Source organism: Lactuca sativa, chromosome 9 (assembly GCF_002870075.4).
Source record: "Lactuca sativa cultivar Salinas chromosome 9, Lsat_Salinas_v11, whole genome shotgun sequence".
Classification (NCBI taxonomy): domain Eukaryota; kingdom Viridiplantae; phylum Streptophyta; class Magnoliopsida; order Asterales; family Asteraceae; genus Lactuca; species Lactuca sativa.
This window is the reverse complement of record NC_056631.2, coordinates 147,511,903-147,528,030: the sequence shown is the minus strand read 5'-3', so window position 1 is coordinate 147,528,030 and position 16,128 is coordinate 147,511,903. Positions and strand designations below refer to the sequence as shown.

At 37.3% G+C, this 16,128-nt stretch overlaps 1 protein-coding gene and 1 long non-coding RNA gene across 2 annotated transcripts; both read left to right on the top strand.

Moving 5' to 3' along the window:
• The first annotated feature begins 3,684 nt into the window (after positions 1–3,684).
• On the top strand, positions 3,685–7,651 carry LOC128128813 (uncharacterized). The gene is made up of 2 exons (XR_008226861.1): positions 3,685–5,528; positions 6,230–7,651. It is a non-coding gene; the product is annotated as an uncharacterized LOC128128813 (long non-coding RNA).
• Positions 7,652–9,904: 2,253 nt separating this feature from the next.
• On the top strand, positions 9,905–11,899 carry LOC111904775 (uncharacterized). The gene is made up of 2 exons (XM_023900498.3): positions 9,905–10,141; positions 10,494–11,899. Exon 2 carries the CDS (start codon positions 10,572–10,574, stop codon positions 11,475–11,477), a length of 906 nt encoding a protein of 301 aa, XP_023756266.1. The 5' UTR covers positions 9,905–10,141; positions 10,494–10,571; the 3' UTR covers positions 11,478–11,899.
• Positions 11,900–16,128: the final 4,229 nt, after the last annotated feature.

Below are 16,128 nucleotides of genomic sequence, written 5' to 3'. Positions count from 1 at the left end.
CATTTCCACAATCCAATCGTGGAACATCATCTTCAAGTGGAAAACTTTTTCCAATAGCTTCAGGAATACCATAGCTGTTAGATTTTGACATCTACAAAACAGGAGAAATTCAAGTTAGTTGATAAAACCCTCAATATAGCACCCAAATGAAATATTGAGGCTAGGATCCAACACAATATTCTATAATTTGGAAGAGGGATGTCGTAATCCAAATCACAGAACATTTGAAGGTAGGTAAATGACGATTTAACAATTTCCAACATGAAAAACGAAAATTAAAAATTAGGTTTTAAATGAATTGAAACTCCTAGATCCTTTGAGATTCATTGAACTTTTCAATGACATGTTTAAATCTCAATTGTTCCCTTCAAGTTTGTGACTAGGATGTCGAGGATCACAAACAAGGTGTTGATAACCATGCAAATTAGCTTGGTACTCTCGAGGATGTCATCACCTAATCAATGTGTCGCTTAACCATACACACTCCATTGATCTATGATAATCTACGAGCTACCAATTGCCATCCTTCATTGGTCCCATATTAGTGTACCATTTAACCACACACGCTCTACTAATGACCAACAAGGTGCAATGTGCAATTTTATGGATTAGCACCAATTCCACATTTTTCCTAAAGTAACTAAGATTTGGGAATTTGTAAAAGCGTTTAGTTACTTCGTATTTCATTATACTTATAATAGAAAGTTGTGTCATATCCTACCCGTTCGGCTAACGACCCTTCACTAGTCAAGAGTGGGGTGGGTAAGACTGGATACCCAATGACAGTCATTTTATAGGCCGCTTCCTTAAACACCACTTATAGATCAACTTCGTGAATGAGGCCTACTAACGGTAAGACTGACTCTTTACTCATACATATATAATATTAGACTTTTAATTTTATATAGTATAAGGGTGTATTTTACACTTTTAAAATACTAGGTGGTTTAATCTATTAACAAATTAGACTTTTAATTTGATTAATCTTAAACCAAATTATTATGAATTTATTAATTTTCTCTTTTAATTAAACACTTAATTAATTTAATAAAATCATAAGGGGTAATTTGAACTATTCAAAATACTAGGGTTTTAGAATTTAATATTTCAAAATTAAAACTTTTAATTAAATTTTAAATTCCAAAACTTGAGGGCAAATTTTGAAACCTTTCAAAACTTCTTGATCAAATTTAAAATAATAAAAAAATAATCATATAATTTTATCTCTATAAAAAATTTGACCTAATCTTCTTTATATGGTAAGATAAACACAATTCAAATTTTACAAATAATTATTTTATCTTATAATATAATAATTATCTTAAAATTTGACCATTATCTTTTAATTAGATTAGGATATCAGTTACCATATCATAAAATCGAATTTTGATAAGTAAAACAACTTATGGTAATTATCCAATTCTAATTTTCAACAAAAAAAATTCAAAATTCTGTTGTCAGAGTATATTCACGAGGTGAACACACTATGTTCACGACGTGAGTCTAGTCAGATTTGAAATTCGCAATTTTTCATCTTTGAAAACTTAAATTTTGCATCATATGATAGAAAACTACCCTAGGATCTGATACCACTGATGGGTTTTGAGCATAACATCATTCTTATGGTGTACATTCAACCCTAATGCTTTGGATCTAGGTTTTCCTCAAGTTATACATGCAAACAATCTTCCAAAGCATAAACCCTAATCTAACATCTTGATTTCTGAAAGCCTAGTTCCCCAAGTGTTGCACCTCTAATGGAGTCACAAACACTCTATGTAAAGGATGAAGTAGGAGAGAGGAGAATGTCGACCATTCTAGGGTTTCTTAAGCCTTGGACGAAATTTCCCTTGTAATGGGGTCTATTTATAGTTGTGTGGGCTGCTAGGGTTTCATATGGAAACCCTAAGTATCTGCTTAGGCCTTAAGCAATCCATGGAGCCCACCTAGAAATCTTCTTGGACTCTCCATAGATTTTGTCCAATCCCTATCTATTAGGAATCCATGGCCCAACTAGCAACTATTAGATAATTACATTATCAGTCCCCTTTTATTTAATCAGTCTCTTTTTATCACCAAATTAATTTCTGATCAATACTAATTAAATAATATGATTTCCAAATAATATATTAAACTTGTAATATATTAATATAACCATTTTCGAGTACCTATTTATTATTCATATAATAAATTCTACTCTCTCTCCTCTTGTCATCCTATCAAGTTGCAAGAGTGAAGGCAACCCAAAAGGACCATGCTCATAATCGAGTCAAGTACATACCAAAATAGTTATGAGCTTAGACACCTAATCCAACACAATGGTTATAATTCTCCTACTTTATTAGTTAATCCAGATGACTATAATATCAATACCTATCTAACTTAATCATAAATAGAATATAATAACTTTCCATACCATAAAACAACATAACATACATCATTTCATTTATTGCAACACGCTGGAATGATGAACAACACATTAATCCTTGTTCTCATACACAGTCATACGATTAAATAGCACACTTAAAATACAAATATGAAACCATTATCTAATCCAACTCCATGGTCGTTGCAGGACTGCTACCTTCACCTCCCACTTTTTTAGAAAGACTCATTTTAATGATTCTTTCCGACTTCTTCCTTTTTTTAGGTGGTCTTACATGGTGAACTTCACGAACACGAGCATTGACCCTGACCCCTTCCCCACATCCATTGACTCCCACAACTTGCTCATCTTGGCCACTCATCTACAATGCATCACCTGCATCAACCATCACCTCATCATCCCCACCCCATTTTGTAAGGTTTACAGACTCGTGTGTAGGTATAATCTTTTGTTTCTTTGTCCCATTTTGTTTGGATGAAGCTGTAACTTGACTGGAAATGGCCTTGTTATGGCCTTTCTCTTTGCATATACTATAAGAAACCTTCTTTCCTGCCTTTGAAATGGTGTGTTTTCCCATCCGTTCAGAAGCATCCCTTTTTCTCTTTATGATTCGCCTGCCTGGCATTCGTCTTTTCAATGGAGGTAAAGGGGGTATGAAGTTTGTAGAATGCTACATGTTTTTTTCCATTCATCCCATGGATTGGTTGTTTATAAGTATTATGGAAGAATGTTGTCAAGTTGTAACACCTGTTTATTTATTAAATAAATAAATAAATAAATTGATGAATGTATAGTAGCCCTAAAACCAATAATTATATGCAGGGTGTTTGTTTCGAGGAGTTAATTGGCATAATTTGGAATTTGAGGGTTCAAAGTGTAATTTTCGAACTCAGTTTATAATTATTTATGAAGACAGGGGCTCCGTGGTAATTATTTGAACTTAATTTAAAAGGAAATGAAGTGGAAGGGTTGATTATGTCATAATTAAGATATTGGGGGTTGTTTGGTAGTTTATGGGACTTAATTTGTAAGGGAATTTCCATGGATTGGGTTGAAAAGGTAAATTTTTTATTAGACTTGTAAAGATTTTAGAAGATGGGGGTTGTTTAGTAAAATCCGAACTTAGTTTGCAAAGAAATTCAAGGGTCAGGGTTTAAAGGGTAAATATGGGACCTATTTCGAAAATAATTATGAAGATAGGGGTCGATAGTGTTGAAATGGGCATAAGTTTGAAGGAACACGGGTATGCCTCATGCAGCCTCCATATATAATGAAACAAACCCTAACCCTAGCCAAACCCTTTCCAGCCGTCACCCCTTATGCCCCCATTGGCCACCCTTGTTCCTCCGACCAGCAAGCCGTCGTTGTGCTGTTGAGCCCACTGTCGTCGCTAACCGCCACCTCCTTCTTCACTTCCGGCGTCGCACCACCACGGTTGGGACTGGTGACCACCGAAACCACCTTCACGAAGTTGTTGCGGCGGTTCTGACGCCAACACCAGCCGCTACCGTCCCTTCACAACTTCTTCTTCTTCTTTTTATGCTTCCCTCTATCCAACGCCTTTGTGACGCCATGGTGAACCCGGCGACAAGAGTGAAAAACCGAGACAGCGGTTGTTTTTGCTGCCCTAGATCGCTGCTATCGCCGCCATTATGTTGTTTCCGCAACTGTCGCCGCTCACCACCGCTGTAAGGATGGGTGCGTGTGAGTTTCAGTCGTGTGTCGTCGGCATGGGGGTGCTTTTGGTTTGCTGATCTCGATTTGAATGCTTGATGGACAGGAGGACCTGAAGACAAACCACCATGGCCGTCGGCCATGGTGGCTGCCGCTGCTAACAAGCTGTTACCGTTTTTGCCATCCCAAGTCTGCTGTTGTCGCTGCCATGAGTGTGTGATCGGGTGTATGGTCATTTTCTGTTGGCTGGAGTTGCCAAGAAACCACCATGGCCGCTAGCCATGGTGGCTGCCGCCGTTCGCTGCCGCCAACCACCATTAGGTTGTTGGATACATGTGTTGTATTAGTGTGTGTGTGTGTATGTGTGTGTGATTATTTGGGGTTTTAGCATTGTAAAATGTAACCGGAAAGAAAAATAATGAAAAGAAATTGAAAACCACCACCTTAGGGTGGTAGCTGCCGCCTCCTGCTGCCACCGGCCACCGTGTCGGGTGGCGGTGTGTTTTGCCTCGTTGTGATCGATTCGTTTGGGGTGCTTGAAACCCTAGTGGGCCTTGTAAGCCCTAATGGGCCCAATGAAGCTTAATGGACCCTAATTGACCCAAATAAAAATCTAATGGGCTTAATGATATTTTAGTGGGCTTAATAGGCCCAATAAAGCCCTAATTGACCTAAAAGCCCAATAAATTGATAAATGGGCTAATATTTGGATTGGAAACCCTAATTAGGGTTTGGAAACCCCTAATGCCAATAAAACCCTAATTTGGGGAACTAACCGGGACATGCGGGAATTATTTAATAACTTGAGATATTAAATAATAATCATTGGCAAAGATTAATCTAAGTGATATTGGACTTAATGGATTAAGTCCTTAATGGGTTAAGTAGGAAACTTAACCCTAACCATCATTTTATGTGAAACTCTAATTTCACTTGGGTTTATTGTTGGGCCTCTCTTTTGGGTCTTGATGATTGGGTTATTAATGGGTCATCCAAAGTCAATCAATTGGACTAGAATAATTTAATGGGCATAAGGTAAGCCCCATGCAAGGGGTTTGGGCCCAATTTGGAAAATTGGGCCATAGATGAGCCATAGTTTGGGCATTAATGATTATATGATATTGGGCCATTAGAATGTCAAATGTTGGACTGGAATAAATGGTTGGGCCTTAGAGTGAGACCATGTAAAGGTTTGGGCCCAATTTGGAAAATTGGGCCATATGTTGGGCTTTGAGCTATAGTTGGACTTTTGGGTCTTTGGATTGGGCCTCAGGCTTGAATCAAGCCAAGTTAGGGGTAGAGTAGCCTTTTACCCCCAAGCATGGACTCATGGTTATGTAGTGGAACCCAATTATTAATTGGGTGTTATTTTGGTGTTGACAGTTCGGGAATCTGTCATCCAGCAGTGGGGTTGAGTCTGCGGGACTTCAGCAGTGTGGGATTGTGTACGGGACTTTAGCCGTGTGAGGTGAGTTACCTTCCAGTAGCGGTGGGTCTACGGCCATAATGTCGGCCCACTAGTAGGAGTTATATGTTAGATGATTGTCTTTGTGATATTCATCTAGGTTTGTTGCTACATGTTATATTTTATATGCTAGTATGTTATGATGTTATATGATAGTGGTAGTAGGGGGTGAAATAGTCCCCTGTTACTGGTCGATAGGACCGAAGGGGTAGTTTAGTACCCATCCATGCTAGCCAGATTATGATATATGTGATATGATATTATGTGGTAGTAGTAGGGGCTGAAATAGTCCCTGGTTACCGTTCGACAGGACTGAAGGGGTAGGTCGGCACCTAGATATGCTAGGCAGTATGTGATTTATGTTTATATGCTAGGGTTTTATGTGGTGGTGGTAAGGGTGAAATAGTCCCTGGTTACCGGTTGAAAGATACCGAAGGGGAGGCCAGCTCCTGGTTACCGGTTGAAAGATACCGAAGGGGTAGGCCAGTACCCAGATATGCTAGGCAGTCACCGGTCGAGAGGACCGAAGGGGTAGGCCAGCACCCATATATGCTAGGCAAGGTCACCAGTCGAGAGGGCCGAAGGGGTAGGTTGGGAACCCAGATATGCCTGGCAGTATGTATGTTATATGTGCTTGTATGGCATGTGGTATGATGGGGGAATTCACTAAGCTTTGTGCTTACGGTTTACAATATTGGTTTTAGGTATTCGTTTTCAAAGGAAAGGAACCGGCTTGATCGCAGCGCATCACACTATGTTTTCCGCACATGAGATCATTGGGATGACACTCTGATATTATTCTATGATAATATGTTTTGATTACTGATACTTTGGTTTGACACGAGATATTATTATGAATGTTTTTATACAGATGGTTTTATGTAATAACTTATTTAAAAATGAAATTTTTGGCCTTGAATTTTGGGATGTTACACAAGTACAGTGGCTCTACATATGGTCTAATAGGTGTGATATTTAAATATGCTAAAGTGGCAACTGAATGTATGCAACCATACCCATTAAGTTGTCATAGCCTGCAACTGCATTTTTTTTTAACATGAACAATATATGCCTCGTCCATATTCCTTGCTTCAAACTTCATACCCCCACAAGATACGACCTGATAATGCCTACATAGTTGAAAAACCAAAGTATTAAGAGATGTTTATAACATTTAATTTTTTACCAACTTTTATATAACTAAAAAAAAACTTTTTATATAATTTAATTTATAACATTTAAATTTCCACAAACTTTTTCCAGCAACTTGTATACATTTAGATTTCCACCAACATTTTCCATGAACTTTTATACATTTAAATTTCCATAACTTTTTCCACCAACTTTTATATATTTAAATTTCCAGCAAATTTCATTAAATTTTTCACCCACTTTCGTCCATATCAACCACTATATATAAGAACACATTCTCAACATTTTAATACACACAAACTATTATTCATTTTTCTCATAAATTGTGTCTTTCCTATAAAAAACAATGTCGTGTTCGTCTTCATCGTCTTCATCAGACGATGTTTTCGACAACTTAGTACAGTCGATCTTCTCCATACGTAATAGGCTAGAACAAAATTTTAACAACTATGAATCCAACAATGCGCAACATAGACAAAGAAGATATATCCAAAGACAACGTGAAGTAGCCCACCAACATCTCTTGCATGATTATTTTGACGAGCATGCACTCTTTCACAGATATTATTTCCGCTGATGGTTCTGGATGCATAAAGATTTATTTATGTGTATTGTCGAAGGTGAGAGTTGAGTATATGAGGCAATGCCCGGACACAAGAGGTACATTAGGCTTTGATCCAATTCAAAAATATATTGATGTATTTCGTATGTTAACATATGCCACTCCCCTAATGCAATGCATGATTATTTTGACGGGCATGCACTCTTTCACGGATATTATTTCCGTTGATGGTTCCGGATGCATAAAGATTTATTTATGCGTATTGTCGAAGGTGAGAGTTGAGTATATGAGGCAATGCCCGGACACAAGAGGTACATTAGGCTTTGATCCAATTCAAAAATATACTGATGTATTTCGTATGTTAACATATGTCACTCCCCTAATGCACTAGACGAGAGTTTTAGGATATCTGCACATAGTGCATGAGAAAGTCTTACCAAATTTTGCAATCTGTCATGTCTTTATACGATCCACGATATTTGTGACGTTGATATGTGTATTTTTATGCATACTTTTATACATTATATCTTAATATTCTAGCATTTATTATTCTTATTTAGAACTAAAAGGTACTCATAATACTTTGAATTGTAACTTACAGCTAATATATGTTGCTAGAGCGGATATGGAGAAGAGGGCTGGAAAAACGGAGGTGGACCACAAATGAGAAGAAAATAGGCTGAAGGTGGGCCGAACGCCCTACGTTCCCAGGACGAACGCATTGCATTCCTATCTTGGGGATTACGGGATCGCTTAAAGGAACGCCATGCGTTCCTTGGACCTACACGTCACGTTCGTTTGTGGTGTAAACTTACTATATATTGACATTTAATTCGTTCTAAGAGGGGATTCGGATTTCTAACCTAATTTAGTCGACAATTAACTTCTGTTAAGCCGTTTTGAGGGTCTAGAAGGCGGCTGGAAGGCCGTTAAGATGACAGGAGCGAAGATCTGAAGGATTAGAGAGCGGATTCGTGTCGGTAATCATGTGGTTTGTTATTGTGACCATGTTTGCATTCCATTGTGATGCCATTATGTGTTTACTTTCTGATTTAGGTGTAAAAACCTTTTACTTTGTGTTTATGATTGAATGAATTTTTGGATTTATGGTTTAATTGCTATTTGGATTATTTATTCTTATTTAATTTATTTTGTCAAGTTTGATTGAAGATCCATATGTGTTAAAGATTGTTGTTTTGTTTCCTATTGCTGAATTAATAAAGTTTAGATGACCATGTAGCTATGTTAGTTTGAATCATAGTTGTCCAATGACCATTGGTGATTATGACTAGAGTTTTGACCAAAACCTAGGGTTAGGAAATAAAGTAATGAACTTTAATGTGTGTGCATGAGGAGAATGACCATTCACTGCATGATTTAACTTTTAAGACTATTAGAGTTAAATAAGATCAAATCTTGCTTAATACGAACCAAATACTGATTTGCATGATTGTTTGTTCACTTGATCAATGAGTTAATAATTGTGTTGAAATCAAAGGATTAGCAGTCGTGACCATGACACTAGTCATATTAGGAATCGGTGAATAATGAATAATTATCCATTGTATCAGTAGTTAACCATTAATTTAAGAAGTAATTCATCTAAATCAAAGTACCTAAAGAAATTTGTATTCCTGTCAGTTTATCGAGATTTGCTAATTAGTTGTGCATCTGAGATTTAATAAACCATTTCGTTAATGCTTTTGTGTGTTTTGTGTAACCTATAATCAATATTTTTAAATTAATTCAATACCGTTCCCCTTGTGTTCGATACCCTTGCTTATCAAAGTTATGATATACTCGATCGGGTTCATTGCCTGTATGGTGTGGTTTAGATGCGATAAATTAGGACTTGTAAATAAAAAACCAGTGCATTAAATATTCACATCAAGTTTTTGGTGTCGTTGCTTGGGAACGGCTTTCAATTAATTTAGTTTAGTTATTTGTTTTAAGTTAGTTTTTATTTTTAGTTTTATTTTCATTGATATCATTTCACTTGTCGGGAAGGTTCTTGTTGTTATGTGCAAGAATTCGGGATCACACACATTGCTTGGTTTTACTCTTTTGCATGGGTTTCGAGATTGCAAACAATTAGGGAGTTCTTGACCTGCTTAGCCTACTAATTTGGTGATTTATCCAACTCAATCCATGAGTCGTAGTATAGCAAGGCGTACCATGATGGTTAAGTGGAAGACCGAGCTCTTGCTATTCTTGACTAGTTAGGTCACCTCTTGTTCTACTTTTAGTTAATGGTGCAAAGAAAACAAAGGAAATAGTCTGACAGATCCCGAAAGTTTTCGTTTTCACGAACCACCTCTTGCATGCAAGGAATTTGATCAATGATTGTTGTTTGTTCTTGACGAAGACGAGTGATCATGATATCCTTCTAGTTATTTCAGTTTTATTTTATTTTAATATTTTAATGATAATGTGTCACTTGCCAGAGGATTATGCTGCTAGTTTAACATCTTGGAAATATTCAATAAACCCGATGGAGCTAGGTATTAAAAGAACACAGTAAAAATAAAAGATGTTATGAGTATTAAATGTAGAATAGAGTTAATAATAATAATAATAATAATAATAATAATAATAATAATAATAAGAAAATGATTGGAATAAACCAGAAGGAAACGCCATGTGTAGTATATTGGAACGCGCGGAGTTCAATTTATGGATCGCGATTAGTAGAATTCGAACTCATCGGGAACGCACTGCATTCCTCTTGAATGCCCCGCGTTCAAAGTTACAGGTTATATTTTATTACCCCTTTTACTTTTTACTTTTATCACTCCTCTTCTAAAATCGTTGGTCCCCCTCTCGGTGATTCTCGCTACTGTGCTGGTGATTCTCCACAAAAGCCACGATTTCTCTTCTTCTTTTCCTGTAATCGGCTCAAGAAGTAAGTTTTTTTTTATAATCCTTATGCTTTGAGGTTAGTTTAAACCCCTAATTACTGTTGCATTGTGCTAAATAGTAAAACTAGGGTTTATGCTTTTATCGATTTCTGGTTCGATTGTGATGAAATTGATTTTTGTTATTGTATTATCGGATCAAATACGTCACGTAGACCAAAGCCTAGCCTGAAATTGTGGCAATGTTGATTTTGGATGAACTGAAACCGTAGGGGATGAACGAACGCACTGCGCTCGTTGGATGAACGTCCTGCGTTCAACAATCTGCCCAACTCTTTATTTTTGCATAATAATAAATCTTCGTTATTTGGATGGTTTTGTGTGCTTAAATTTTTGCAGGCAAAATGGCAAGGAGAAATTAGCCACCTCATGAGGAAATCACGAATCACCCGTTCTTGCAATCTCCTCGTTCTTTGAATGCAGCCACACTTACAAGACACCAAGGAAGGCTCGAAACATTACTTCAGAAAAGAATTGATATTGCACCATATTTTGACTGGGAATTTGCAGCCCAACATGGGATTGATGTCCTCATCCGGGATTTTTTTGACATACACTCACTTGGACGCAGGTGGCGTGCCTCTGTTTACATGTCGGGGTTGGGACCGGTTATTTAGGATTCGGGAGCCGGTCTATCGGGAGTTTTTGCTGGAGTTCTACACTACAGTTGCTTTTGATCCTATAAAGCCTCTCAATGATAGGAATGCATTTTCTTTTCAATTAGGTGGTGTTAGCAGGGAATGTAGTGCGATTGAGCTTGCCATCATGGTTGGGGTATATACTGCAGATGAGACGAGGACTCCTCATATTCGTGATTTTCTTTCATCCTGTATTGTAGGGACGCATCAGGAGTATAATGAAAACACTTTTTGGGCTCAGCTTACTGGGGAGGTATATGTGCCATCTTCTGCTCGGGGCAGCATGATTAGATCGACTACTTATAGATTGTTGCACCGATTGATCACGAGCTCTCTCACTCGTCACAAAATTAGTGAGAGGGTGCCTTCTGGAGATCTTTCAGCTTTATGGACTCTTATTACACCGGGGAGGAACTTAAACCTTCCATTGACTTTAGCATTGTATATGGCGCGGAAGGCCAGCGGGCGTCGGGAGGATCCGATTTGTGGTGGACATTTCGTTACTCAGTTAGCAGCATCGTATTCATTATTGACCAGGGATACTACGAGGGCGATGATCCGCTATGACATGAGGGTGATGGGTGTTCAGAAGCTGGAGTCTATGCGGGTGATTGCACGAGGGGGTGATGGTATTTTTAGGATAGTGCCTGATGATGAGGCACCGGAGGGTGCAGTCGAGCCATAGCCGCAACGAGTTCAGAGGCGTAGACTTGCTCCTCGAGGAGCGCAGCAGGGACCTGAGCCAAAGATTGATATACGTTACCTACGTCAGCGCATTGACGAGGGATTTCAGAGCCTGGGTGAGCGCGTTGCACACGTAGAGAGACGACATCAGTGGTATGGGGATGTGTTGACCGCATTCTTTGCCCATCAGGGATTTTAGTACCCAGTTCCTTTTCCTTCACCATTCCAATCATGACATGATGGAGCGGTACATCTGGGACACAGCAACACGATGACGAGTGACTTAGTTTTTCCTTTTTGTTTTTATTTATTGTTTTTATGTTATTTTTAGTTTTTTTTTTGTGCGTTTCTTAGACTTAATATTTTTATTTGGTATGTAATTAGTTTAAGTTAGGTTGTTTTATTTTTGGTACTTTTGTTTTCCATGTTGATGCTCTTTAGTTGTTTAGATCTTTGCAGATTTTTCGCCCTTAGAAAGCTGGCAGTAAGTTCAGCAGCTAGGTCCGACTGTTGCTAGAGAGAGCCGTGTGAGAGTTTGAAGATTATAGTCAAGACCCACGATTTTTCATAAGTGTGGGGTGCGTGTTGATTTCTTGAGAGATTATTTAGAAGAGTGGCATTTTTACTATATTTTGACTCTTATGGTATGATGATTTGTTCCCACACCATAGAGTTTTATTTCGACGCGAGGTAATCATCCCGGCTGCCATAACATGGTTGATACTTTCGTATGTCGTGGGGGAGTTTTTCATCGCGAGAGGAGGTTGTCATTCTCGATATCATGACGTGGCCACCAAATACCACGTCACCTAACTCGACGACGTGGTTGACACTTTCCCACATCATGGTTACTACATATTGCATTTATTTGCAATCATTGCACCACATCTTAGAAGTCGGCGCTCTTGATTCATTTTCCGGAATATTCAGAAGCAGCAGTTCCAGTTTCCAGTCCTCCAACAATTTATGGAGCAACTTTTAGCAGCCCCATTCGATCTCGCCACAACTATCCCAGGGGAGTCTGTTCCTTTTTCTCCTTTTTATTGTGTTTATTTGCTTAATTAGTTTTATGCATACAATAAGGGCATTGTATGAAATAAGTGTGGGGTAAGGGGTCGATAAAAGGAAATTAAAAACTGAAATAATAGTAATTAAATTGCTAGATTAGGAAATTTTAAAAATTTATAAACTTGAAACAATAGTTTAATTTAGAAAATCTAGTGATAATTTAAAATTTTGCTAATATTGTATGGGATGATCCGATGAGAACTCAAATGTTTACCTGAGCCTACACATGTTATAGTGTATTTGTGGCTTCCCATTTTCCTAGTGAAAAGTCATGAGATAGGAAAGGTAATCTGGTAGTTTATATGACATAATATGTTTTGCAGCCTAAACCTGAAATCTATCCAGGAAAGCTCATGCAGTCATTGCACATAGACTAATATATTAACCAATAAGGGTTGAAGTTAAACACCCCTGCTTAAACATGTAGGTATTGAGTGAAAAAAAAGAGAGAGAAATTACTAAAAAGTGAAAGAATTTTGGAGCTATCAAGTTGAAGATCAAAAGATCAAAATTCCAAGAATCAAAAAGTTGAAGATACCAAAAATCCAAAAGGTGGTGAATTCAAAGAAATCAATATCAAATATTCAAAGAAGTGAAGAATTCTAAGAGCTCCATTGTGGTATCAAAAGTTGTAATTTCTAGATTATGTATGCTTGGGTAGCTTTACAAAAATATCTTGAGGTTAAGGAAGGTTTCTGAGGATTAATTTAGAGGGTTGCAGAAATGAATGTTGTATAAGCTAAGGGGTGAATGTTCATAAGGATTGTGAGTATTTAGGAGTGGGAAGTTTCTAAGGATTCATAGACACAAATACATGCATTGCGGTCTTGGGATAATGGCTGAGTTTAAAATGGATTGTTTTCTGCGATATTAGTAAATTAAAAATAAGTTTGCTTGGGGGCAACCAAATGTTAAGTGTGGGGTATTTTGATATGTGTATTTTTATACATACTTTTATACATTATATCTGAATATTCTAGCATTTATTATTCTTATTTATAACTAAAAGGTACTCATAATACTTTGAATTTTAATTTACAGCTAATATATGTTGCTGGAGCGGATATGGAGAAAAGGGATGGAAAAACGGAGTTGGACCACAAATGAGAAGAAAATGGGTTGAAGGTGGGCCGAATGCCCTGCGTTCCTAGGACGAACGTGCTGCATTCATGTCTTGGGGATTACGGGATCGCCTAAAGGAACGCCCTACGCTCCTTGGACCTACGCGTCGCGTTCGTTTGGCGGTGTAAACTTACTATATATTGACATTTAATTCGTTCTAAGATGGGATTCCGACTTCTAAACTAATTTAGTCGACAATTAACTTCTGTTAAGCCGTTTTGAGGGTCTAGAAGGCGGCTGGAAGGCCGTTAAGATGACAGGAGCGAAGATCTGAAGGATTAGAGAGCGGATTCGTGTCGGTAATCATGTGGTTTGTTATTGTGACCATGTTTGCATTCCATTGTGATGCCATTATGTGTTTACTTTCTGATTTAGGTGTAAAAACCTTTTACTTTGTGTTTATGATTGAATGAATTTTTGGATTTATGGTTTAATTGCTATTTGGATTATTTATTCTTATTTAATTTATTTTGTCAAGTTTGATTGAAGATCCATATGTGTTAAAGATTGTTGTTTTGTTTCCTATTGCTGAATTAATAAAGTTTAGATGACCATGTAGCTATGTTAGTTTGAATCATAGTTGTCTAATGACCATTGGTGATTATGACTAGAGTTTTGACCAAAACCTAGGGTTAGGAAATAAAGTAATGAACTTTAATGTGTGTGCATGAGGAGAATGATCATTCACTGCATGATTTAACTTCTAAGACTATTAGAGTCAAATAAGATCAAATCTTGCTTAATACGAACCAAATACTGATTTGCATGATTGTTTGTTCACTTGATCAACGAGTTAATAATGATGGGTTTTAGGTAAAACAAATAAACTAGAAAACAATTCCTAAGTTCACATGCAACCTACTTTGGATCTATGTTTTATCTATTGAACATACAACTTTGAATTGCAAAACAAGAACCCTAGAGGAGAGAGGCTATAATCGAAATTTACAACCTAGGGTTTAGTAATTACATACCTTTCAATTGTTATAGTAAACAATTGATAATTCCCTTGATCTTGATCTTGATCTTCTTGGAAGCTTAGCACCACAAGTGTAATGCCTCTAATGGAATCACACCCAAACTAGCAAGAAGGAAAGTAGAGGAGAGAGGGGAGAGGGAGTATGCAAAATTTCGGCCCTTAGGGTTTCTTCAAAAGAAAAGGAGTGACCAAAACATGAACCAGGAGGCTCCTTATATAGCTGAGGGATCTAGGGTTTAGGGGAAACCCTAGTTATCCTTTGCTTAGGGCCTAAGCAAACCCAAGGGCCTTATCCAAGCCCCTATGGACGAAATTAATAGGGTTTCCCCTAAAGATTTCGTCCACCCTTATCCAAGGGGGTTCTAGAGCCTTCCACTCAACTATTAGATAATTGCAAACTAGTCCCTGCACCTTATAATCAATTCTTTTAACCCCAAAATTAATTTTAATTAATTTCTGGCTAACAATTAATTAAACAAAATGATTTCTCATTAATATATTAATCTTTTAACATATTAATAAATTCATTTATATTAATTTATTAATCTTATAATAAATTAATATCTCTCCTTTCATAATTTCCTTGTCTGGTTGCTAGGTTTGAGGGCAACCCAAAAAGACTGTGCTGCTATCAATTCAAGTACATACCAATTATAGTTATGGGCTTAGACACCTAATCCAACAGTCTCCCACTTGGATAAGTCTGTAACTATAATTGCTAGTATGCCTTCTAAATTTGACCATCAAATTGTAGCTTCCAAAAAAATAAAAACTGCTGTCGAACTCTGACCCAGTCAGTTACGTGTCCTAAGATAAGTGATCATATAATCCTTCGTTCTGCTAGATATCCCTAGACAAAAGACATGGAATGCAATCAACCTCTTTGTCCAGAATCTATGTTTCCCGATTCCTGATTTGTGATGATGTAGGACTTCTAATTGAACACATCAATTTAGTCCTGGCTGGGCCCAGCACACAAGTCAACACCAAATCATCGAGGGGCCCACAGATATCGCTTTTTCCGTTAGGGCAAAAGGAACGAATAAACATTGACTCATATGCTTGTATCTTTTACTCATCAAACCATACATGATAATACGTTTTATAACACCAAGTTACTGATGCGTTTTCATATCACCAATGCATAGTCGACTTGCAAATCACAACTCATATATCTCTGTTTCAAGATTATAAGATATTATCGTCTCAGTATTACTCGTGATGAATTCCATGAAGTAATACTCTGAGCGAGGGTTTATCCAATACTCAAATCTCAATTTCTGAGTACTCATGAACGTTGCAGCAAATACATTGCCATGTCTATCCTTAGACAATCTACAATCCAGTTCATGACAGTCTTGATTCACTACTTACTTCCAAAAGTATGAGCGACTGTGGAGTTTGAATAATCTTATTATTCGGGAAGTAAAACATGCAAAAATGAAACACAATAATAAACAATTGACAAAAGGTAGAACCCAAA